General features: G+C 38.7%; 1 protein-coding gene across 11 annotated transcripts in view; it reads left to right on the top strand.

Moving 5' to 3' along the window:
* The window catches only part of KIF21A (kinesin family member 21A), an 86,734-nt gene that overhangs the window by 20,413 nt on the left and 42,892 nt on the right, over positions 1–23,429 (top strand). For all 11 annotated transcript variants that reach the window (XM_014248921.2, XM_014248920.2, XM_088055909.1 and 8 more), the window contains exons 2-8: positions 8,240–8,462; positions 9,738–9,920; positions 12,790–12,939; positions 13,614–13,748; positions 16,860–17,027; positions 18,397–18,512; positions 22,498–22,693. In XM_014248921.2, coding sequence (XP_014104396.1) covers positions 8,240–8,462; positions 9,738–9,920; positions 12,790–12,939; positions 13,614–13,748; positions 16,860–17,027; positions 18,397–18,512; positions 22,498–22,693 — 1,171 coding nt within the window. The remainder of the gene's footprint in view (positions 1–8,239; positions 8,463–9,737; positions 9,921–12,789; positions 12,940–13,613; positions 13,749–16,859; positions 17,028–18,396; positions 18,513–22,497; positions 22,694–23,429) is intronic.

Raw genomic sequence — 23,429 nt, 5'->3', positions numbered from 1 at the left:
TGTTAGGTTCCCAGACCACCTGGGGAAGAAACCTGTTGTTCGCGTCTGAACCAAGTATTTGGGATGTCTGTGCTGTTCTGCCAGCTGTGGGGTGACGCCCGCAAGTGCAGTGTAAGCAGACAAAAAGCTGGAAGTGTACACAGGGCTTTTTAAGACTGGAAGCTACCGCTAAAATAAAAACTGGAGTGACCTAGCATCTTCTGGAGTTCTTTTTTCCTCTTCTTTTAAAGGTGATAAAGATTCTTAGGGATTATGTTTTCAGAGTTAATCCTTAAAGAAGAGGTAGCTAGTGAGTGACCTGTTTATTTCGGTGTATGTCCATGTGTTCCATACAGCATGGTGTGCAGACCTTGAGCTCATGCCGGTCACACTGTGGTACAGCTGAGTGCTGTTTCATTCTGCAGCAGAAATACTGATTTTTGCTTCTTACTCTGGAGAATGACTTGTTCATCCTCCCTGATGGGGAGAGGCAATGATTGCTTCGGGCTAATCAGCTGAGATCAGGTGACTCCAGTCTGTTTCAGCACCAGAGTGCATTTGACCCTTTCAGCACTGAAGCATGTTTGACCCCCGATTGCTGGGACCGAGGTCTCTATTCTGCCGCTTCATTGCTTGATACAGGTGTGCCTGCATTCCTGTATGGTATGAAATTAATTTAGAGTTTTACTTTTAGGAAGGTCAATCTCCTTTTATTTCTTACTCATAAACCATAAATACTTCAAGTCTTAGTTCATAAATTATGCTTAGCTACATTTGCTTAGTTCTCATTTTATCCAAGATACTGTGTTATTCTCTCTCTTCTACCTTTCTGAGAGGGGTGACACATATAAAAATACATGTTAAGAAAACCAAGGCAAGTAGCACCGTAGAACAATTAAAAAAAAAAATCTGTTTGTCTTAGGAAAAAGCACTTCTGTTTAGTTCTAGTCAAACTGCACTTGGATCTGGAGGTGCCAGTCCTGTGCTTGGCAGGCATGTGGAAGCTTATGGTAGTGCAGCTTTTCCATCAGAGATGACCTTGTCTTGATCTAGAAATAACCCAGGCTAGTACAAACTTGGCAATACAGTTCTCCCTTCTCTCTCTCTCAAAAGTCAATTTTTTTCTCAAAAGTTGTTGATTTCTTTGGTCACTGGAGAGTAAATTAGTTCACAATAAAACCACATGAAGAAGGTTTGTGTGAACACATTTATTCATGTTATCAAGAAAGATGTTGAAGGTCTTCTAGATCCTTCTGGAGGATGTGTGGGGGTGGTGTGGGAAGGAAGCCTGCAGAGCAGTAGGAATTATGTGAGAGCAGACCTGCGTGTCTCCCCTCTGCATTTTCTTTTATTAGCAAAAGTGCGGGGCTGTGCCTGCCAGCCTGAGGATGCCATCTGTGTTGCACAGCCTGCTAGGCTGTTACAGAATTGCACAAGAATAATCAGAAATCACACTGCTAAACTGTGTCCTGGCCATGGTGGCTGCCCGGAGATGCAGCTATTGAACGGATCTTCAGGAGCCAGGGCAGAGCAGCAGCCTGTGGAGCTGCCTCAGCCTGGCACTGCCAGTGTCATCTCCAGCGTGAGCAGCTAATGGGTGTGGGAGCTGACCAGACCCAAGCTACTGAAAAGGGTAATTGTTTCATGAAATTAAATTTGTGGGTAAAAATAAAAAATTAAAAAAAAAAAATTGAAGTGGTAGAGTTTGAGCGTATGGGAGAGCTGGACAAATCTAATTATGGCAGTGGTATATTTCATCAATTTAATTTCATTCTAGTTTACCGTTTGTTGTTTTCTTATTAAATGCAAACTGGAAATGACATTCTGCAGCACTGGAACAAAATATTTTCTGCATGTGCTTTTGAACAGATTTTTTTTTTTCTGTTTGAATTACAGTAAGTTAGTGTTGAAAATGTAATACCTCAGCCCATTTGGTAATTTAGTGTCTGATTTTGCTGAAAGCTTTAAGTTAAGCCTTAATGGTCATATTTAATGGCTACACATGGTTTGAAGGGATGCTAATACCTTTTCATCACTATCTTAATAAGACTTCGGAGTAAAATTTGGACCGCGTAGATTCTGCTTAAGCTTTTGCCACGGTCCTTATTGCATTTCTTTTTAATATCCAAGACTGTTTCAGGAAGTTTTATTCTCTGGTATGTCAAACTTGTATCGAAATGCCTTAAGACACCAATAAGTTTTCAGGTATATCGAGTAGGTAAGTGTTAGTACATGTGCAAAACACCTGCCTCACTTGCACATGCTGGGAGGTGTAAATTTAGGCTGAGTAACACCTGGGCTGTGCCTGTCCTCTGTGGGCTCTGGGCAGTCCTGCTGCCAGCAGTGGGCTCAGCCTAGGCTGGGGCAGCTTTAGAGAAAGATGGATGGGAGCAGTGCCCAAATGTGACATAAGAGCAGTGGAGTTGCAGTCGCAGCAAGGCAGTTGCTCCTTGCCCTGGCCAGGTGACTGCTGTGTGCCTGGCCCCTGGCACGGGGTTCCTGGTGTGGGAGCTGATTGGGGGAAAGATTTGCCATGTGCTGGGTGGCTCAGCTGCTGAGCCCTGTCTGGTGTGCTCACTGTAGTTTGTATGTCTGTAACTGCATGTCCATTTTTCCATCTTGATTCCAGTAGGTGTAATACCGGTGATTGACACTGTTAATGTGGAGCTACACCATTAGTGATGCCGCTGTTCAGAAACTCTCTGTAGGTGGTGGCTGCTGGTATGAACTTAAAGATTGGCTCCTTTACCCTTTATGCTGTGTTAACAGGAGATGAAGCTGGAGTTTCCCATATTCCAGATCTTTTTGTATCCTTAAAGCTCATTGAGAGGTGCAGTTCAGATGAGTGCATTCAGACATTGTAGTTGTGGTTTCATTTGCAAGTGCTGCTAATCACAGAGCAAGATTCCGGTGTGTGCAAGCAAAAATACTGAAAAATGTATGCAAGCTTAAGTATCAGGTGTCTTTGAGATGAAACCTGCTTAGCTTTCTTTACTTCCTGCTTGCTTTGAAGGGACTTTAATGGGAGTGATTTAATGAGTGTAAATTTAAGGGAGTAGTAAGATGAGAGAATTCTGATGCTGAAGTAAGAGTTGGAAGCTGTTTTCTTCTGGGTTTGGGCAGTTTTTGTCTGTTTTCTAGTTCATATTGCCTCCTATGCTTCACTAAGTATTTTATTAGGTGTTTCTGGATTTAATATTTTATATACCCACATGTGAAACTTAATTGTGTGAAATGTAATAGGCTTAGTGTAGTAGTAGAAGTATTGGAGAGCCTTGGGTTTACAGGTTAACTTGTTTCCTGCTCAGCATAGCACGTGGTTTGAATTTATGCTTTTCTGAGCAAGGTGAAAACAGCCCTTTCCCCACAGAGCCTTTTTAATGAAAAAGAACTTTACATGAGGCTTCAGAGTAATCTTTGCTTTCCAATGCACAGCTCATAGATAGTCATTGCAGTCTGAAAGATTAATCTATGATTATTTTTTTCTGCTTTACTTTCTAAAAAACAAGAATAGTTTGATTCTTAGCCCTTTTTAGAAGTTCTTGTGTGCTTATTGCTATTTTGTAGAGGTGCTGAGAAGGTATATGGTAAACACTGATTATTACCCTTTGTTAGAGTTTACAGTTCTTCTCATGGAGATGCAAATTTAAAAAATCACTGGTCTTGTTTAGTATATGAAATGAGATTAAGGGGTGACGTGATTGTAGATGGTTAGAGACTGCTAGGGTAAAATTAAATAATGGAGAGGTTTTTAAATAAACAGGCTGAGGTAAAACTGTTTAGTATCTGAAAAGGGATGTGTCTGTATGTATATAAACATTCTGATATATGCATGTACTTATTTGTGTAAATAATATATATTTAGATCACTAGGACAATTTTTCATCCTTAGAAGTAAACTTAGGATGCTTTTCAAAGAGATATTATGATATTATCTAGTTTAAACAGTAATCAATTCTGTCTGATGCTGTCAGATGTAAAGTCTGATGTCTTGCAGAACACAGGGTACTGGCCTGATGATGACTGTAGTCCCTGAACTGTATTATCTGAGCCTGTTCTAGCCGACAATAATTTTAGCAGAGACCTTGTGCCCCTGTTCTTCTGAGGGATTAGTTCCAGTACAATACAGTGCATTACTGTGCAACTGCTGGCTGGTTTAGCACTCCCTAATTTGACAACTTGTCCCAGTGTGCTGAGGCAGGAGAGATCTAGGGGATTAAGTTTCATGTGTGTGGCCTGGAGGTGCTGCGAAGTACACATAAACAAGAATTGGGTGTGTTCATGCTTTGGAGAGGAGGAGAGGGAAGGATGTAAAGCAAAATGTTGTTTGGGAAGTTGCTACGTCTAAGGAGATGTGATTGGAAATGGGTGGAAAACACCCGATTGTCTGCAATTAAAGAGTAGCCTGAAAAACAGGTGGGGTGGGGCCATGTAGAAGACAAAATGGCTGAAGTCAAATTGGTCCTGAAGAAAAATCTCAGTGGCAGGCTGCCAGACCACAGGCTGGGCAAGGAGAGATGACCAGAATGAACTCTTCCACATTTTTAGTGTGGGCACTGCCTGCTTTGCTGACAGAAGTGACCACATTAAGATGTGAGAGTGGAAAATGTTTGGCTGTAAGCAGAAAGGGAAAAATCACTTTCCCAATTTGTGTGTGGGATGGAGAAGGAGGACATGTTCCTATAGGCAGTGCTGGAGCAGAATCTGACTTGCATAAGGACTTCTGTTTACCAGACCACACATTCAGTGCAAAGAGTAAGACTGAATCTTGAGGTTTGGGTGATGCACTCACACTGTAAGTGGCCAGAAATCAGGTTGAAGGGGAGGAATTTCTTGCTTACCCATTGGGGACATCACATTAGCCTCATGGCAAATTCACCAAGAAAGCTGTATAGATTTCAGAGCATGAAGTATCCCTTGAGGAGACCAGGTAATGAAGTCTTCTTGTCTGCACATCTCTTTTGGGGGAAGACGTCATTCAAACTGGATGCAGTTGTGATCTGTCTTTGCTACCTCTCAACTCCGTAGCAGATTGGGACATTGTGGAAGACCAGTGACAGAATGAGAAGGGAGTCTGTCTTTGGCATGAAGCTTCCCTGTTGTGGCAGGTTTTGCTTTGTTTTTCCTTTGTGTTGCATAAGTGTTGGTGAAATGCTGTTTTTTCTCCTAGCACTGCCTTCAGATTTAGGGAAAGTTAGGGAGGAAGGACACAGTCATCGCTGCTGGGTCCCTCAATGTTGTGTTACAGCCCAAGAGAAGTGACTGAGTGGGTAAGAAGCTGCTAGCAGTGACACAGACACCTCTCAGTTCAGCTGGCCTCTGGTGTGGTGTCTTGCTGTGGGTGGTTGTGCTGGGCTGCTGTGTACGGGCTTTGTGTGCAGCACAGCTCTGGGAGGTGCTGCTGGGCACGACCTGGCCGCGAGGATTCTCGTGGGAAGTCTCTGCCGGCCGACATCGAAACTGCTCGCTTTACAGTCCTATCATCGCTGTAATAGTTATCATGCAAATCATTGATATTTTAGGCATGCTGTTCCTTTTCATGGTCACTCAGCCTTTACTTAGCAGTAGAAAGGAGAAATTTATTCGGCACCTGTCATAATTGCATCAGTTCATTAGTGTAGAAAATTAATTTTTTTTCAAGTGTAGAATAAAAGCATATAAAGGAAAACTTATTAAAAAAAACTCGTCAACTTCATTCTTCGAGTGGATGTTAAAAGCTTTTTGGAACTGGGGATAAGTTGTGGTTTTGGGATGCACTAAAGCTTGCTTGATGTTGAAAATGTATTTTCCATCTAGATTTCTAGAGATCTATGAGACACACCTGTGGATCTTTACAAACCCTCAGAGTTCATTTTTGTAAGGACAATTGATGGCCTTTGTACTGTATGCACTGGATTAATGAAAGAATAAGAGTGCTTAGTCTGAAAAAGGAGCTTGCCCTTTGACTGACTTCATGACAGTAGAAGGAGGCAGCAGTATAACTTAATGAGTAGGCATTTTCTAAATACTGTTTTAGACAGCAAGCTGCAGTGTTTTATTTGCTCAACCTTCCGGCTGTGTACAATGCTTTTAGAAAAGGCGTATGATTAACTTTACTTTGAAGACTTTCCCTACCCAGAAATAAAAGCTTTTTTATTACCAAAATTTCCTTAATTTAGAAGGAAGTAAATGTATTACAAGCTTCTGTACGTATTTATCTGATTCTGTGTTTAGTTGACACAGGTACAAGTGGATCAAGTTGGTTGTTATTGAAGGAGTTATGTAAATCCTATATTACTTTTAGCATTCTTATTTCAAAATTCCTTATGATGTTGTTAGAGAGAAAATGTGACCTATATTACACACTTTGTGTTCCTTAAATGCAAATACTAGTTATACAATATTTATGCCTCTTTAGCACATCATATAATCTTTTCTTTAATGATATTTTTCAAAGGTTTAGTTAATTTTCACTTTACACTAGAGGGTAAGCTGACAAGGGTGGAACCTCCTGATCATTAATGAAGTTTCCATGCTGGAATTAATGTGCAGAAGACCTTACAGATAAATTAAGGTTAATCTCTAGTGTCATGTGTGGGATATAATGAAACCCTCAGAATGAAAAATCTGAAAAATACTCTGGACAGCAATGCATATCCCTGGATGGAAAGTTCAGAATCTGCAATAAAAACTAGATACATCATGCTCTGTGAGATTTTTTTTTTTTTTTGTATTTTTTTTTCCAAGCAGGATATTTCTAACTTCATCTAATGTGTACATAATTAGTCTGCAGCAATCCACTGAGTTGTTGGAGACAAGCTCTCTCTGTATTAGCAGGTGTTGGCACAGTCACAGTAGATCAGCAGGTAGCTTTGGGCCCTTATGCTCCCATTAGATTTTGGAACAAGTTTTGTGTGTTTGGAGTTGAGCATTTTGGCTTAGTTTCCTCTGAAGGGGGTGTAAATTGTGCACACTGAAACTGCTCTGTGATCCAAACCAACATGTGATAGCTGAAGATGCTGGGGAATTTGCTTCAAGGCAGCACAGCTGCTCTAAACAGAGCATTAATGTGCATGTGGTCCTAAAAGCATGGAATATGAGATGAATTCATGCCTTAAGTGTACTCTGTGCATGTAGATCTTGGACACTGTGTAACTGAAAGTAGCCACACTGAAGCTTTATATAATTGGAAGATCTATATAAAATATTCCATTATTCTGTTTGTATGTAGCTGTACTGCTGCTTTTTTATCATTCTTGTTAGCCTTCCTTGTCACATCTTTTAAAAGCTGCACACTGCACATATTTTGGTGTTTGTTTGGATTTGGTTTGGGTTGTTTTTTTGGTGCTCCTTTGGAAACTTGGAAATATTTTTTTAAAAAGGTAGCTTTGTAAAAAAATTATTAGTTACTTACAGCTAGAACAGTGTGTTAAGTGGGCCAGAGTTTTTCTTCTTGATAGTTAATCATTAAGCCAATTGAATCACAAGCTTCTGCGGTCATTATTAGTTGTGAGGCCAGTACATGAATTAAAGTTTGAGGCTGCAAAAGTGTTAAGAATGCAGAGGAATTACTAAAATGATAGAGTATGAGAAATTCAAGCTATATTCTACAAGTTATTTTGTACAATAAGAAACTGAACAAACTGAAATAAAAGCTGAAATTTGACTTAGAGGGGAAATAATGAGGAATGAGATACTCTTGCCTTTAGAACTTGTTAAATATTGTTCTCCTGTTGTCTGAATGTACACTTCTTCAGAACCCACAATCTTGGCATCACTAGCACCACACTCTTAATGTCTGAGCTAGGTGTTGGTGTGTCCTTCCTCCCAAACTGCAATTTAAGCTATCCTGTATTCTTTTTCACATTTAATGTGCTTGTAAAAAACAATGCAAAATTACTATTTTTACAATGAAAGCATGCAGTGTTTTGATAAAACTGGAAAGCTTGGTTTCCAAGTCTGAAACAACGTATAAAAGTGCCTCTTCAGTAATGAATATGTAATATACATAAAGAAACATTCAGAGTTCTAGGCAGGTCATCAGCTTGAAGTAGGTGAACTTTCAGAAAAGATGGTGTCGTTTGCATGAGCAGTTTTATGGCTGAGGTTCTGATACAGTCAGTTATGTGGCTCAGACAACCAAAAACCTTCTGGCTTGGTGAAGTAAAGTTCTGACTTCTCAGTCATCAAGGAATTCTTAGATCCCTTATTTATATTGTATGTTCCTCCTCTTTTTGATGATCAGAATTTCTAATAGTTCTTTTTATCTCTTCCAAAACAGAATCAGACCACAGTTAGCCAAAGAGAAGATTGAAGGATGCCATATTTGTACATCTGTCACACCTGGTGAACCTCAAGTGTTCTTGGGAAAAGATAAGGCCTTCACTTTCGATTATGTCTTCAACATTGACTCACAGCAAGAAGAGATCTATGTACAGTGCATAGAAAAGCTGATTGAAGGTTGCTTTGAAGGCTATAATGCCACTGTCTTTGCTTATGGCCAGGTAAGCTTCACAATTTTATTTGAAAGTGTTTATTTTGGAATAAACAGTTTTTTGAAATGGATTTTTTCTTAAATTTCTGAACACATTAATCTGATTTTTAGCATCTTGGGTTTATTTTTGATGAGTTACCCTGTAGGAGAGTATTTCATTTATATAGATTCTATTTAGACTGGCAGTTGAAACACAGAATACATATAGGCTGCAGATCTGAATTTAATAGTAATACTGAAAATAGTATCAGTCCATATAATTCCTGAATTCACCTCAATGCAGCAATACAAATTATTGATTTAATCAATTGAACTGTAGAGGTGGGTTGTACTGAGGTTCTTTTCTGAGCAACTTTTCAACCCACTGCATTTTTAGAGACTTTTGGGTATAGGAGCTTTTTAAAAATAAATCCTGGGGAACTTCAGGCCACATCGTTTGCTTGTGGGCAAAATGTAGGGATCAGATTCCGAAGTCAGAGGACTTTTCATAGAGAACACACCCTCTTGGTACACTGGGCACACTCGAAGCTGAGCACAATGTAGAGAATGATTTACTGTCTGTTGAATATTCTCTTATGAATTGATTGCATAAAATGTGGTCTTGGATGCTGAATTTCATCACTGTTAGGTGTTGAATCTCAAGTTAGCCAGGTGAAGTCTATTCCTAGTCAAACAAAGCAGTTTGAAGATCCAGTTTAGCAGATTATGCTCAGCTGTGTGATCCTATCTTTGTCTTAGACTTGACCCAGTAATTAAGTGAAAACACTACACCGCCTTGTCTTCTATTGGACTTCACATTTAATTAGATTATCTTCCTAGTGAAGATAGAGCTTGTATTCTTTAGTATAAAGTGAGGACAATGGGAATATAATACCTGAGGTATTCAAATATCTTAATTAAGGGAGTTATTTGATCTGCTTCAGCAAAGAATTGCAAATGCTGCTTTTACCTCCAAAATACATGCTTTAATTAACAGCCTTGGTTGGAAACACTAACTCATCTTTTGACCTAGTGGTGATAACTCAAGACTGATGTAAGCTGGTTAGGGAAGGCTTCTAGGGGAAGGGTTATGTAAGCTCTCTCTCTTCTTGTATGTGATCTCTGGATAAACAGTAGAGTTTGTCCAAATTCTGCTGTTTATCCATTTTTCAAAGTGACCTGTTGTTTTGTGTGTTAATATTGTAAAGATGGCAGATTGAGGTGAGCACTAGCGTTCACAAACTGTATTTCTATGATGATTTGGCACTATTAACATGTTGTAGTGACTACTCCTTTTTCAAATTAGACAGGTGCTGGCAAAACATACACCATGGGCACTGGATTTGATGTCAACATAACAGAAGAAGAACAAGGCATTATATCACGTGCTGTTAAGCACCTTTTCAGATGTATTGAAGAAAAAAAACAAGGTGCTATTAAACAAGGACTTCCACCTCCAGATTTTAAAGTGAATGCACAGTTCTTAGAGGTATATATGATCTACTTTTGTGGGTGTAAGTTTATGTGGGATTTTTGGCTGTTCTTTTTTTTTTAGAAAACCAATTGCATATTTTTTGTGGTTGCATCTTTAAAATTTTATTTTCTCTGAAGATGTTTTGAATTAATGTTAAAGATTTCAAAAGGAAAATTTATGAGATTTGCTTCAGCTCTTCAATTTACGAAAAAGTCTTTTTATCTTATTCCAATTATTTTTACTACTTCCCTTCATAATGTTATTTTGAAGTATAGAAATAGTTACGTTCATCATAATTTATCCCTTTCTGTTTGTAGGGCCTGTTACTTTTGCCTGTTAGTAATTCTTGACAAAACTTTAAAACAAGAAATCATAAAAATCCCCCCTTACTGTACTTTGTGGCTTTGAGTAGTGAACATGCTTTGCTTGCTTTTGTCACTTCGCCATAGATTTATTTAGCTTTCAAAGTCTGTTCCGAAGACTTTCTTTAACCAAAGAAGAAACCTAGCATGAAAATACTTATTTCTGAAATTCCCACTGGTTTAGGATTGGGCTTCAGTGTCACTGTTCCCTTCTTTCTTAGACCAGAGGGGGAAAAAACAACCCTGGTCAATACTGCGGCAAAACTTCTCCCTTTGAGTTTTCTTGTAGACAGTTACTGGTAAAGGGGCCATAATATCTGTGATCTTTCTGACCTGCAGCAGCTGTTGCTTTACGCCTTGTAGGTTTTATTCTGTGTCTCCTGACCCTGGAACTGCTTTTTAAATTGAGTGATTTGGGTGTAATGTATTTACATTTACTACCAACCTGCAAAATCTGATACTTAAGGCACATGGAGAGGCAGAATCGATTTTAGGAAGAGCAGGTGTTAAATTTGTTTTTCTTACTTCGGTATGTACAACCTCAACTACTTTGGGAGTGGAAACCCCCACTTTTATATTACCCATGGGAAAAGCTGTTTTATTACTGATGAAGTAAACTAAGTCCTTTAGTCATAGATTTCTATAACTGTTTCAAAGATTAACAAGCTGGCATTAGTTTTGTATTGGTCTAGGTTTGTCGCTGCAGAACTTTTTGTTGCTCTGGCTAATATTTGCCTAGAGAGAGTTGGTTTGAGCATGTGCTGTGGGAATGCTCTACCCGGTGTTCCAGGGAGATGCTGCCTTGCTTAGGCAGCTGCAACATGAGCAGAATAAGGAGCAGTAACCAATATGGCTTCTGAATTTACTGTGTTTTCTGACATAACATTACAAATATAACCGAGTCCCAAACTACAGGGCAGTGATTAAATGTTACAGTGAGAATGGTATGAAGAGTTGCAGCCATTACAGTGTATTTCAGCTGAACTGTGCATACTGAAACTTGTCTTGTTTATCTAATCTAGAGAAAGGTTAAATTATGTAGATAGTAAGTTCTCCCTTAACAAAATGTCCTTTTTGTTGGTAGATTTTTTTCTTTTACTGAGGCTTTCCCAGAAGGAACTTTTTCTAATTAGTTTCTATTATGCACTATTCTGTATCAAAAAGTATCCTCTTCCTCCCAACCTATCTACCATTAGAGCTAGATTGCATAAACAATGATTTAGTCGTTGAAAAAGCTGAAGCCAGATTGTATTTTTGGGATAACTTTGAAGTCTTACAGCTGGATAACTATTGGGAACAGTGACTTCTGTTTGCCACTTTCTTGCCTTTTAGTTGACTGCAGTCTGCCTCCCTTAACTCCATGTTTTCCTGCTATTTCAAAAGACAGGCATATACAGTTCCACCCAATTGCAGGTGCATTACCAGCATCTGCTCTAAATTGTGGCATCAGTTTATTATAAAGGTCAAACATTCAGAATATGAAGATTCCTACATAGAATATCTCTGCCTAATAATTAAATATAATTCCTTTTTTTAATATGTAAAGGATTAAAAACTTCACATTCACAAATGCTGAGCTTTTTCTTCTCAGGGATGGCTTTTTCTTTTGAGAGGAGAAAGTCACTTACTTTCAGTGTTATGAGAAAGTACCTTTTGTGAATACAGATCTGTTGTGGTGCTTCTTTGACTGCTTCCTAGGGGTTTTGATCAGGAATTGAATTAGTTTGGTCTGAGCTTTACTGACATGAATTAGTATAACTAAATTAAAGAGACTTAACGTGTTCCAGTGTACACAGGCAGAGACTGGAGCCATGAGATTTCCAGTGGGATAGCATTTTTTCTGGGTGGGTTGTCTGGGTTTTTTCCCCCCGATATCTTCAACTGGATGTAAACACTGCAATACTCAGAACATTCTTGTGGAGTACAAAAGCCTTGCTCAAGAAGCCATGCCATAGTGTTTTTGGACTGATGCTTGATGTCTTTAAGAAGCAGCTTGCACAAAAATTGTTATTATATGTCAAATTCCTTCCTGGACAGGAAGAATTTATCTAGAGAGCTGTAGACTTTAGAAGGTATGAGAGAGGAGATGATAGATGAAGGCATAATGGCAGTGAGAGCAAATGGAGTGAGTTGGAAGTGTTTGGAGCAGGGTGCAGCCAACTGAATCCACAAAAGAAAAGCCCAAGGTTAAATCTGAAGACAGCAGGTGCCTGCCACAGAAACCACTCTTGTTCTGTTGGCACCAAATTCCTCCTCTTCCATGGTCCCACCAAAGAATTTTGTCTCAGATCTGGCAATGTGGAAGAAGTTACCACATCTTTGGGTGGCATATTGGGAAGTGTGCAGGTCACTTAATTTGTAGCTGCTCTGTCACCTACTGTCCTTGTAATTTTGGAGGTTTCACATCTTTTGGGAGCAGGGACATTTGGATTTTTAGAACTTTCGGTATGTGCTGTGCAGAGATTTGTTAGTCATTGGAGGAATTCCTTCCAAAAATTACATGGTTTTTGTCTTCTCCTCAGCTTTACAATGAAGAAATTCTTGACCTGTTTGATACCACACGTGACATTGATGCGAAGAATAAAAAATCAAATATTAAAATACATGAAGATTCAGCAGGAGGAATTTATACAGTGGGCGTTACAACTCGAACTGTGAATGGAGAATCTGAGGTGATAACTGGAAATAAATTACACTGTAACACACCAAGTAGATTCAAAAATTATCTTTATGCTTTGATGAATGGTTAAAAATAGAGATTGTGCTATCTAATATCTGTTTCCTGGGCAATTTAAGTGTAAAAGCTAGCTAAAATTTTTATTTTCTTAATTATTTGTGGCCTTAAATCTGATATGTTTGATACTAAGTGCATGCAATTTTCATTTAAAGCTATTTGTTCATAATATACTTCTGGTGGCATGTAATTCTGATCTCCCAGATCTTATATATATATTATTTTTTTCTTTGAGAAGAAAGCTTTGTATTATGGCTGATGTGAAATAAACTGCTAGTCATGTACACTGCAAATTTGAATACAAAAGTTATTGTACTCTTTTTTTGTTACAAAAAGTACAAAAATCATACGTTTTTTGCCACAGGTGAATGAAGATGGCTGTACTACAAAGGGTACTGTAAAGAGAGGAATATGAAGATTGACATATTTTCTCATTGAAATCACAAAAAATACTTTTAGTTTGTTTATTTAAGGATCTTTGTCCTTTTGGCTTTTTGGTATATAGGAGCTGAATTTGTAGCTAAGAGAAATTTTAGTCATACATCCAAAACAGTACATGTTATAGGAACATTTTTCCTTTAACCAGCAATGTACTTTTTGCCTTTTTTCTAGATGATGCAGTGCTTGAAGCTGGGAGCCTTGTCTCGAACCACTGCCAGCACTCAGATGAATGTTCAGAGCTCACGGTCGCACGCTATCTTCACCATACACTTGTGTCAGACCCGAGTCTGCCCCGCATTTAACGCTGTATGTGTTTTCTCTGTTGGTAAACTTCTCTTTAGCAGCCCCCATTTTTCAAAATGTGGATGGTTTTGGCAGACACTGCTGTTTGAATTGCACTTAGTAAGGATGCTGTAGTCATAATGCTTGATGAATTTGCTAAGCATTATAATAATTTGATTTAATCTTTGCATATGTAACCATCCTCTAGCCAGAGGCAACCATAAATTGCAGACACTTACAGCAACCTACCTGTTCTCCTCTAGCCTTTTCTTCTGTATTTTGTTGCGACATACACAAGTGAGAAAGTTAAAATATAATTTGTCTTTAATTAGAAAAGCACATTTAAGTGTCTTAGGAGTTAGTGTGTTTAAACTTGCAGTCAGTTAACTGAAACTGCATGGATATTTTAGATTAATTGTTGATATCTAATAAGGTGCAAGCAGAAAAGCATTGAATTCTGAGCATCAGTGTATTTATTTTAAATAGCTATATATTCAGGATGCAGGTATTTTGTTAAATCTATGCACCTGATATTCAAACTATGAATGAATGTGGAGCTGCTCTGTAAAATATTCTGTGTGAGACTGTTCAGTTGTTATTTGCCAGTGGGTGTATCTTGTAAAGGGGAGAGTTCTGAATAAATCCACGTACTGAAAACTACAATACCTTCAGGGGTACTTAACTTGAATGTTCTAAGGGTCCTTTGCATGTATTTTTAAGTATTAAATACTATCTGGCTAGCATCCTACTCATCGATATCACATTTTTAAGCATGTGGAACAGCAAATTGGATTTGCAGTGTGCTTTTTGGGGGGTTGTTGTTTTTTTTAATACTACAAATAATCATTTGCAGGCAAAATGAGTGTTCCTTCCTGGTCCTTTGTGGTATGTAGACCTGCTTTATACACCTGTTAAAAACACTTCTTTCTGCTTTCTGTGCTGAAACTGGAGTGGGTGGTGTGGTTGGCTGTCTTCACTTGGAGGGGACTGGCATCACACTCCAAGCCCACACAGGGCACCTCAGTCACTGCGTGGTGACGCTGTCTGCTTGGAAATTTTTGTTGCAAACATCTGTCTGCTGGAGAGTGAGAAGTCATCTGGGAGCCTGTTTCCAGCAGGGTGTTGGCACAGTGCTCCCACTGTGCTGGTGCACTTGCAGCTTCCCCACCAGCTGAGCTGCCCCAGGGGACTGTTGCCTGGCTCTGCCTGTTTTTACAGAGCCTTGTGTCAGAGGAAGAGGTGGCCATCTTCTGGCTTGTGTCAAACTGTTTTGTTTCTGCTTTTCTTGGGAGATGTGCACAAGATAATCTGACTGTGGAACTGGGCATTTCTAAATCTTTAATTTAAGACAACACCCTCTTCTTTCCCTGTGGCATTTAGGAGAGTAGAGGATAGACCTGACATTGTCCTCTGAACGCCCCTGGAATCTAAATTAATACAAGCTATTATTGGGTGGCCAGGAGAGATGTAGCTCAAGTTTCTGTAGACAACAGTTTTGGGAGACCTTTGTTACTAGGGCAACGCAGTTTCTCCTTCTCAGATGACAGCCTTGGCCGTGCCCCCTCTGTGCGCGGTCGCCCGTGCCCAGGGCTGGCAGGCATCCAGGGCTGCAGTGCACAGACATGCTCCTGGGGCTGTGTTCTTGCCATCCATGCTTCTTCCAGAAGTTTCTGGATGTACATTTGACTTGCTAAATGAAGGAGTGAAAGGATGCATTAATCGTGACTTTGAGGGCTGGAAATGAGAGTGTGGCCCTCAGAGTGTAAACATCAAAATAACAGCAATAATGATTCCTGGTCTTGTGGAAGTGGCACAGTTCCCATTCTCTTCCGTTACTGCTACAAAAGGATGCATGAAATATTTAACTACCATGAGAATGGTTTGTTCTGCAGAGACCTGCATTACCCCTTGCAGTAGCAAAGGGAGCTGTAGGCTAGCTGGCTGGCCAAGGACATAAAGGTCACCACAGAATACCTAAGGGTCTATGTTTGGCTTTTTATTAGTTATTTTGTTTTTGTTTTGGTTTTTGGTGTGTGTTTGATTGTTTTGTCTGATTTTTTTTTTAAAGGTTTCTGGGTTTTCTATGCTTAACATGATTAGAAATTCCTAATAAAGCTTATAGTCTGGGCTGTGAGAGTTTGTATGAATCCAGTAAACACTCAATATATGCTTATTGTCTGACACCATGCCAAGTTAGTAGAAATTGCCCTGCAATGGGTATCTTACCAGTAAGGTCAAGAACTGAGAGATTTAAGGATTTTTCTCATTGTGTTACTTTCCTGATGATAAATCTAACTACACTCGGAGTAAAATAGAAGTCTACAGTGAATGTTAGAACTAAACTAATCGACAGGAAAAAAGTTTGGGATTGTCTAATGAAAAAGGATAATTTTCCTGCCGTGCTTTGGGATGTGAAGTGGAAAGAGGCTGAGGCTGTGGTACCTGCCCCAGTGCAGCGTGTTCCTGGGCAGCATCCCCCACAGCAAGTCATTACTTGGGGGAGGAAGGTGGAAGGGGGAAAGGAACTTCATTTTCCCTTATTTCCTCTACTGTTCTTATCTTCTGGGGAAGTCAGAAGTGCTAGTGGAATACTGACTGCTAGGAGAAATGGCTCCCAACAATAACTCCTAAAGTAAGTTGAAAAATCATCCCACAGGGAGGCTGGTGATGCGATTTAGAGAGATACAAAATCAAAATATCTTTCAGCTATTTGGCAGGTTTATGAACTAGGTAGTTCTGGTGATTTTGTGGGGTGATAATGTAATTAAAGTTTAATTTTTTTTATCAGTTTCCTTTGACAATCTATTCAAGAGTGCATTCTAGAGGAGATAAAAATTTGTTGCTCGTGTTGCTGGAGACTTGTATATTTTAATAGAGGTGTCCTCTCATTTCTTCAAAAAGCAATGGTAGCTTGTACTTAATTTGTATTCACATGCATCTAGAACTGGGTCTTCGAGAATGTGTTAGTACATATGATTAAAATGGAGATAATGTTTCAAAATACTGTTGTTATAAAAGAATGAATAAGGAGATGGTCATGGTAAAGAGGTAGTTTTGTAAATAATTGTTGATTGAACTTTGCAAATGTTAATGTGAAAGATCTCATCAAGCCTTGTGGGTTCTTCTTTGCTTCAGGATAATGCCACTGATAACAGGATAATATCTGAATCTTCTGAGATGAATGAATATGAAACTCTTACTGCCAAGTTTCATTTTGTTGATCTGGCTGGATCTGAAAGGTTAAAGCGAACAGGAGCTACAGGAGAAAGGGCAAAAGAAGGCATTTCCATCAACTGTGGACTAGTAAGACTATAAAATTGTACAATATAATGTATAACAACCCCAGGCAAAACACTTAGAAGTGAAATTTATAACTTGCAGTTTAATATTTTTTTTTTGTCTGTGTACTGGCTTGCTGTGTAATTTTTTAATTAACTGAAATGTTTTGCTTGACACTAAACTGCACTGAAAATTAGAGCTGGTGATTATTAGGGGAAATTGTAATTTCATGGCTTTGTTTTGTACTACATGGCTATGTGGAGGCTCTGTGCAGTGCTTTTAAATAAGACACAAAAATACATGTCTGTTCCCTATGTGAAAGCACGTCTAGTTTTTTCTGGGTTGTTGAGCAGTACCAGTTTTCTAGGGTATTGTGCAATTAGAGTTTTATCAGTGATTCTCTTGCCATCATGACATTGATTATTTTCTGTAGTTCTTCTGGTTATATTACATGGAAGAGAAAGAATATTTAGTTCAATTTTATCATAGACAGAAGCACAAAGCCAGCAGGATTTGGGGGATCTAGATGACACAGTTGTCCTTAACAAAGAGCAAATAAAGTGCATGAAGGTGAAAATTAGTGTGATGTAACTAATACAAGATCACAAAACTTTTATTTACAGTGAAGTCCAGCCCACAGTTTTGTGAAGTGCTTTAAATCCTTCAAAGCAAGCAGGCACAGCATGGGGCGTGTGCAGTTCTCCACCTGCTGGTGGCAGCTGCACCATTTCCAAAACAAGGACCGGCGATACAGGGCACCTCCTAAAGCAAAATCCTTCTGTTTGACTCAAGTGTGTGCAGTTCATAGCCAAATGTTTGATTGTTTATAAACAAGCATTAGACCCTTTTAGTACTGAAACACGATAGCCATGGACTACAAGCTTTAATTTCAAGTCTTAAATGCTCAAATCATCATCAGACATTTTTTGCTTTTTAACTGTAGAGGTACTAAATTCTAGGGTTTTTTCCTTCATTTAAATGCCCCTTATTTTATTCTAAATGTAGCATAAAGGCAATTGATAAAATTAATTTGAAAGAAATTATAGCTACTGTTAGAGATCAACTTTAATAATCATCCAAAGCAAATGTTTGTTAGATTGAGTAGTACCAGCTTTAGTGTGTGACTGACATGAGATACTAATAGACAGTGCATATGAATTGTGCTAAGCACTTTAACACTTCCAGACAGCAGACTGTAAGTCAGCAGATGCACTGGGGATAACACAAAAATTTCTGAATGTAAACTACAGACATCTTCTGAAATATTTTTATGCTAACTTTCATGTTTATTCATTTTCTCACAGTGTGGTGACTACAGTTCATAAGTGTTTTAAAATAAAACTACACAGGAGCTGATTCTGACTTGTGTGTTATGTGATTTGGTGTTTTTTAGCTGGCACTTGGCAATGTAATAAGTGCACTGGGAGATAAAAGTAAGAAGGCAACTCATGTACCATACAGAGATTCAAAGCTTACAAGGCTACTTCAAGACTCTCTTGGGGGAAACAGGTATGAAAATTGAAACATTTTATATATTTCATTGTGAATGAGCAAGAATGAGAACATAATCTGCAGAAAGTAAAATGAATATTAAATGACAATAAAAATCTTTTTGGAGGAAGGTTATGGAGATAAATTGTTGTGAAAATAATGCCGTCAATGGAAGGAAAAGATTTAAAGAGGATTTTTGCTTTGTTCTTTCCAGTGCTATTGTTATTTTACTAGACATGAAGCTCCAGTAGAAGTTACCATTTTTAGGCAAGTTCTTCCCATTGAAATACCTGTAGATTGTAGATAGTAAAAATGGTAGGTTTTGTTTACAGCATATTTTAAAGCATATTTAAAGCTGTGATGAGTTTCTCCTTTAGAATTTGGTTTGGGTTTTTTTGGTTGCTTTTTTTTTAAATGTCAGTGAATTGTTTGCTCTGACTGCTGTGCACAGGAGCTTGGAGTTGGTTTACCACAGTAACTTCCATCTTTTTAGAGATGATATATCTCGGCCTATGATGCATCTGTTCGGGTACCTGCTGTTGGATTGCAGCCTAAGAAAAACAAAGTAGTCTTTCACCGGGGTTGCTTGTATTAATCCATTTGTACTTTCTGCACATACAATGAAGGAAAGTTTTGACCTCTGGAGGCTTTATATAAGGAAACACTAACAAATTTATTAAAATAAAATTTATTAAAATACTACAGATTTTGTACTTATAATGCTAATGTGTACAAATATAAGAGGGACCACAGCTGAGTATATTTTAGTAAGGTAGTACTCTTTGTTCTTTTCTGTGATCCAATATGCTTGGCTCGTATGTTTAGGAGAGTAGGAAGTTTTTTCACAAAAGAGTAGGGAGAAGCAGAAGAAAAATCTCGAACTGTTGCTATGCTCTTCAGAGAGATAACTTTTTTCCAACAAATTGAAGCACTGCAGTGTGAAAGGAGAGCCAGGAAAAAAAATAAGTAAAATAAGGGCTAGAAACTTTCAAAAGTGCAAAAGGGAGGAAGAAACTCCAGAATTCCTAAAAAAACAGCAGAAATCAAAGAGCTCTTCTAAGCTCTTTCTGTAGATAAGTGCAAAACCCACTTCATTCTATTTTTTATCAATTATTTTTTTATCAGGTAGTGAGCATGTTTTTTCAAACTCTTCTAAAATCGGCCTTTTGTAGAAATACTACTTTGACTCCAAAATATTTTGGTGTCTCACAGCTCCCTGTCAGTGTTCTTCAGGAGCAGTCATGGAGTTCAGCATGCGATGGGGTCAGGGCAGCTCCGGCCACAGCTGAGCCCCACACAGATGCTCCCTCCCTGTCCCCAGGAGAGAATCACAAGGGTAGAAGGGAGAAAAGTCAGGGTTTGACATAAGGACGTTTTATTAGGTAAAGCAAAAGTCGCATATGCAAGCAAAGGAAAGGAAATCATTCACTTCCCATGGGCAGGCAGGTGTTCAGCCATTCCCAGGAAAGCAGGGCTCCATCGTGCCTTAGGGTGACTTGGGAAGGCAAATGCTGTCACTCTGAATATCCCCCCCTCTTCTCATTGCCCCAGCTTTATATGCTAAGCATGATTCCACATGGGATGGAATATCCCTTGGGTCAGTTGGGCTCAGCTGTGTCCCCTGAGAACTCCTTGTGCACCCCACTGGGGGGGCAGTCTGAGGAGCAGAAAAGGTCCTGGCTCCGTGTCAGCCCTGCCCAGCAGCAGCTCAGACATACCTGCATTATGGACCCATAGTAGGTGTTTCCAGCACAAATCCAAAACTGCCCAAACCAGCAGCTATGGAGAAAATTAACTCTATCCCAGCCAAACCCAGCACAAATGTACAGATAGCAAATGCTCCTCAGTAAGTTTTTAATGATACTTGTATCTATTCTTTCTGTCTTTTTTTAATTCATGAGAATTGTATGGATGCCTTCCTTCCCCCCAGTTTTTTTCTATGTGACATATAAAGATGTTGAGACAAATCTTTCATATATATTTATATATAAAACCCTCACATTTTTAATGATTTCTTATCTGGGCTTTGGCAATCAAAATTGGTGGAAAAGCTAAATTTTAACAAATAAGCAGTTTTTTTCTTCTGGCAAATCAGATTTAGATTTCTTTAAGCCTGTTCTCTCTTGGAAGTAGCCTTCCAACTTCCACCCTAGGTGTAGCAGTCCACATTAATATTTCTCTCAACAAATACAGAAATTTATTAGTAATTATTTGGGTTAGGTTGTAGTAAATCCTGAGTTAACAGTGAACAGAAAACATTGTATCACTGTAATTTTCTCACAATAATCCTTATTTTAAGTATAATGATGTAACAGTTCTGAAGCAGCACTTAAATATAAATGTTTCTTGAATTATTCACAGAAAAATATGGAGCATTGGTATTTTAAAAGGAATGTTATGATGTTTAAGATGGAAAATTAATATCTTCCCAACTTCAGGAGCAGGGGGAGCAATTTAAAGAAATGGTGACATAAAGGAAGTAGAACATTTTCAAAAAACCCTAGTCCATTTTAGAATTCACATAGGAAACTGGAGTTCAACTTGTTCAGTTTTCAAGATAGACACATAGCAGAACCAGTCCTCTGAGATTTAGAAAAATAAATGCATTCTCAATGTCAGAATCAAAAAAACTGTTCCTACTCTTTCATGGCCTTATCTTGAGGACTAAAAGAGTTTGGAAAACTGACACAAAGATAGGGGTGAGAACTGAGGAAGAGTTGCTGAAAGTGAAGGTTCTTTTTAGCCCCTGGCTAATTATTCTTTCTAGCTTAGTTTCCCAGTGTGTATGGTTAGTATAATTGCTTGTCTCACAGAGTTTGTTGCCGGGATTCGTTTGTTTTAGTCTGAAACTGTAGAAAGTAAAGATCAGAATCTAGCTTGCCTGATGCAGATATTACTCCTTTGTCCCAGAGACAGTTCCTAAAGTAGCCACCCAAGCTGTGACATACAATGGAGAAACAAACTCCTTTAAAATGTGAAGGAGTGTACTCAGTCCATCAAATGCAGATGTTTTGCCCTTTCTGTTGAGAATTTAGGCAATGGATGCACCTTCAGAGTTATCTACAGCTGGAATTCTGGTTCTGACCGTCTAGACTGTTCTTACCTGACATGAAATGAGTGCACTTCAGGGAGTGAGGGAAGGAACCTGTTGAATATGAAAGCACTTGGTTGGAGTGAAAATAGTTTTGGTCTTTTTTCCTGCTTTTGTCCTGCTGGCTCCTACTGGTCTATCTGCTTGATCTTTCATTTGGAGCATAGAATATGTTCTCACCCCACAATAATATCCCATGATGGGATGGCTAGGGGATGTTGTAGAAACTGAAAGGAGGATGGTTGTTCATAGGCCTCTTGGGCCAAGAGCTCAGGTCCTGCTGCCTTTTGTTGTGGAAAGTTGCTCTAAGTGGTGGTTTTACGAAATGTGGTATAAATGCAGTTATAGAGTACTAAGGGTAAGTCCTAGTTTTGGGCTTGTGTTGTAGAACAGGAGATAACTTGTAGTGGAGAATTCAGCCAGTTTGCAACCTGAGGTAGAGAACAGGCACATTAGGCATGTATGGACAGGTAAGATGAGCATTTGGGCATGTTTCAGATGAAGTAGGTAAGCAACTCGAGAATTGCAGTACACAGTCCTGATGGCTGCATGATCCAAATCACTGTCTAGGAATTTAGGTTGACTATAAATTCCTTAATCTCAGTTTATGTATGATTAGACAAACTGAATTTAATTTGAGAAATGTTTCTGGAAACATCCATTAATCACTTTTACAATTTCATGTGTGGAACAAGAAATAATCTAGTATCTCCTATGCTGTGCTAGGGAGATAAGACATGGCACCTGCTGACCTTTGTGGTTCACAGTTTGCAGTGAGCTAGATGCAGAAATATTTTCACAAACACCATGAAGTTGCTATTCTTGTTTCACCTTCTGCCTGAGGACCTGTTAGCTTCTCTCTGCTCTTCTGGTCCTTGGTGTGTAATGCTGACCTGTGTTTCTGACTTGCAGTCAAACGCTCATGATAGCATGTGTGAGCCCTTCAGATCGAGACTTCATGGAAACTTTAAACACACTAAAGTATGCCAATCGGGCACGGAACATCAAGAACAAGGTGATGGTTAATCAGGATAGGGCCAGTCAACAAATAAATGCTTTGCGCAGTGAGATTGCGCGGCTGCAGATGGAACTCATGGAATACAAAACAGTAAGTTTATCCTCTTAGGATTTCTTCTGCTTTAGAATGCTTATAATTCCACAGCTTTTTTTTTTCCGGTTGACTATTTCCATTTCATATGCTAAAAGCATTGGAATAGCAACCCCAATGTAAACAACACCTAATTCCAGTGATTACCAGATGTTTTTAGAAAATGTAGATTGTATCCCCAAAGAAAAGAGGTGTCAGCAAATGTCCGTGATATTTACTGATGATGCATGATATTTGCTTTTTGAAAGGCAACGAGGAAGTCACTTCCAAAGCAAAAATGACCAAACCACAACTTGGGTAGTTGCATAAGTCAACGTGTATAGTTACTGTGTATTGCTTTTGAAAATTTACTAGACAGCTAAAACAGTTTGTGTTTTAAAAAGCTAGTCTAAAGTATACAAGGCAAATACTCATGCCCAATTGTTCCTGAAGTTTATTCAGTGTTTTCGGCAATAAAGGCCATTACCAAACGGGATCACTTTTGCTCTTCTTGAGGTAGTTCTTTATCAAATCAGAATACTATCTTCCCATTCTTCAACCTCTTCAAGTACTTGTATTTCAGACTAAAGTGTAATCACACAAAACCCAGATGCTGAGGTGTTGGCCCAGATATCAGTTTTTTTGAAATTATCCTGTGCTACGAGTGTTTGCTTGGAATTCCAAGTCATCTGTGCATTGCATTTACTAAGTAAGAATTTTTTTTTAGTGTATGTCAGCCTTGACTCATAATAAAATA

Source organism: Pseudopodoces humilis, chromosome 5 (assembly GCF_049639895.1).
Source record: "Pseudopodoces humilis isolate 2021_Gansu_Grassland_sample_001 chromosome 5, ASM4963989v1, whole genome shotgun sequence".
Lineage (NCBI taxonomy): Eukaryota > Metazoa > Chordata > Aves > Passeriformes > Paridae > Pseudopodoces > Pseudopodoces humilis.
Note: the sequence above shows the minus strand (reverse complement) of the source record. Positions and strands in the feature narration are given on the sequence as shown.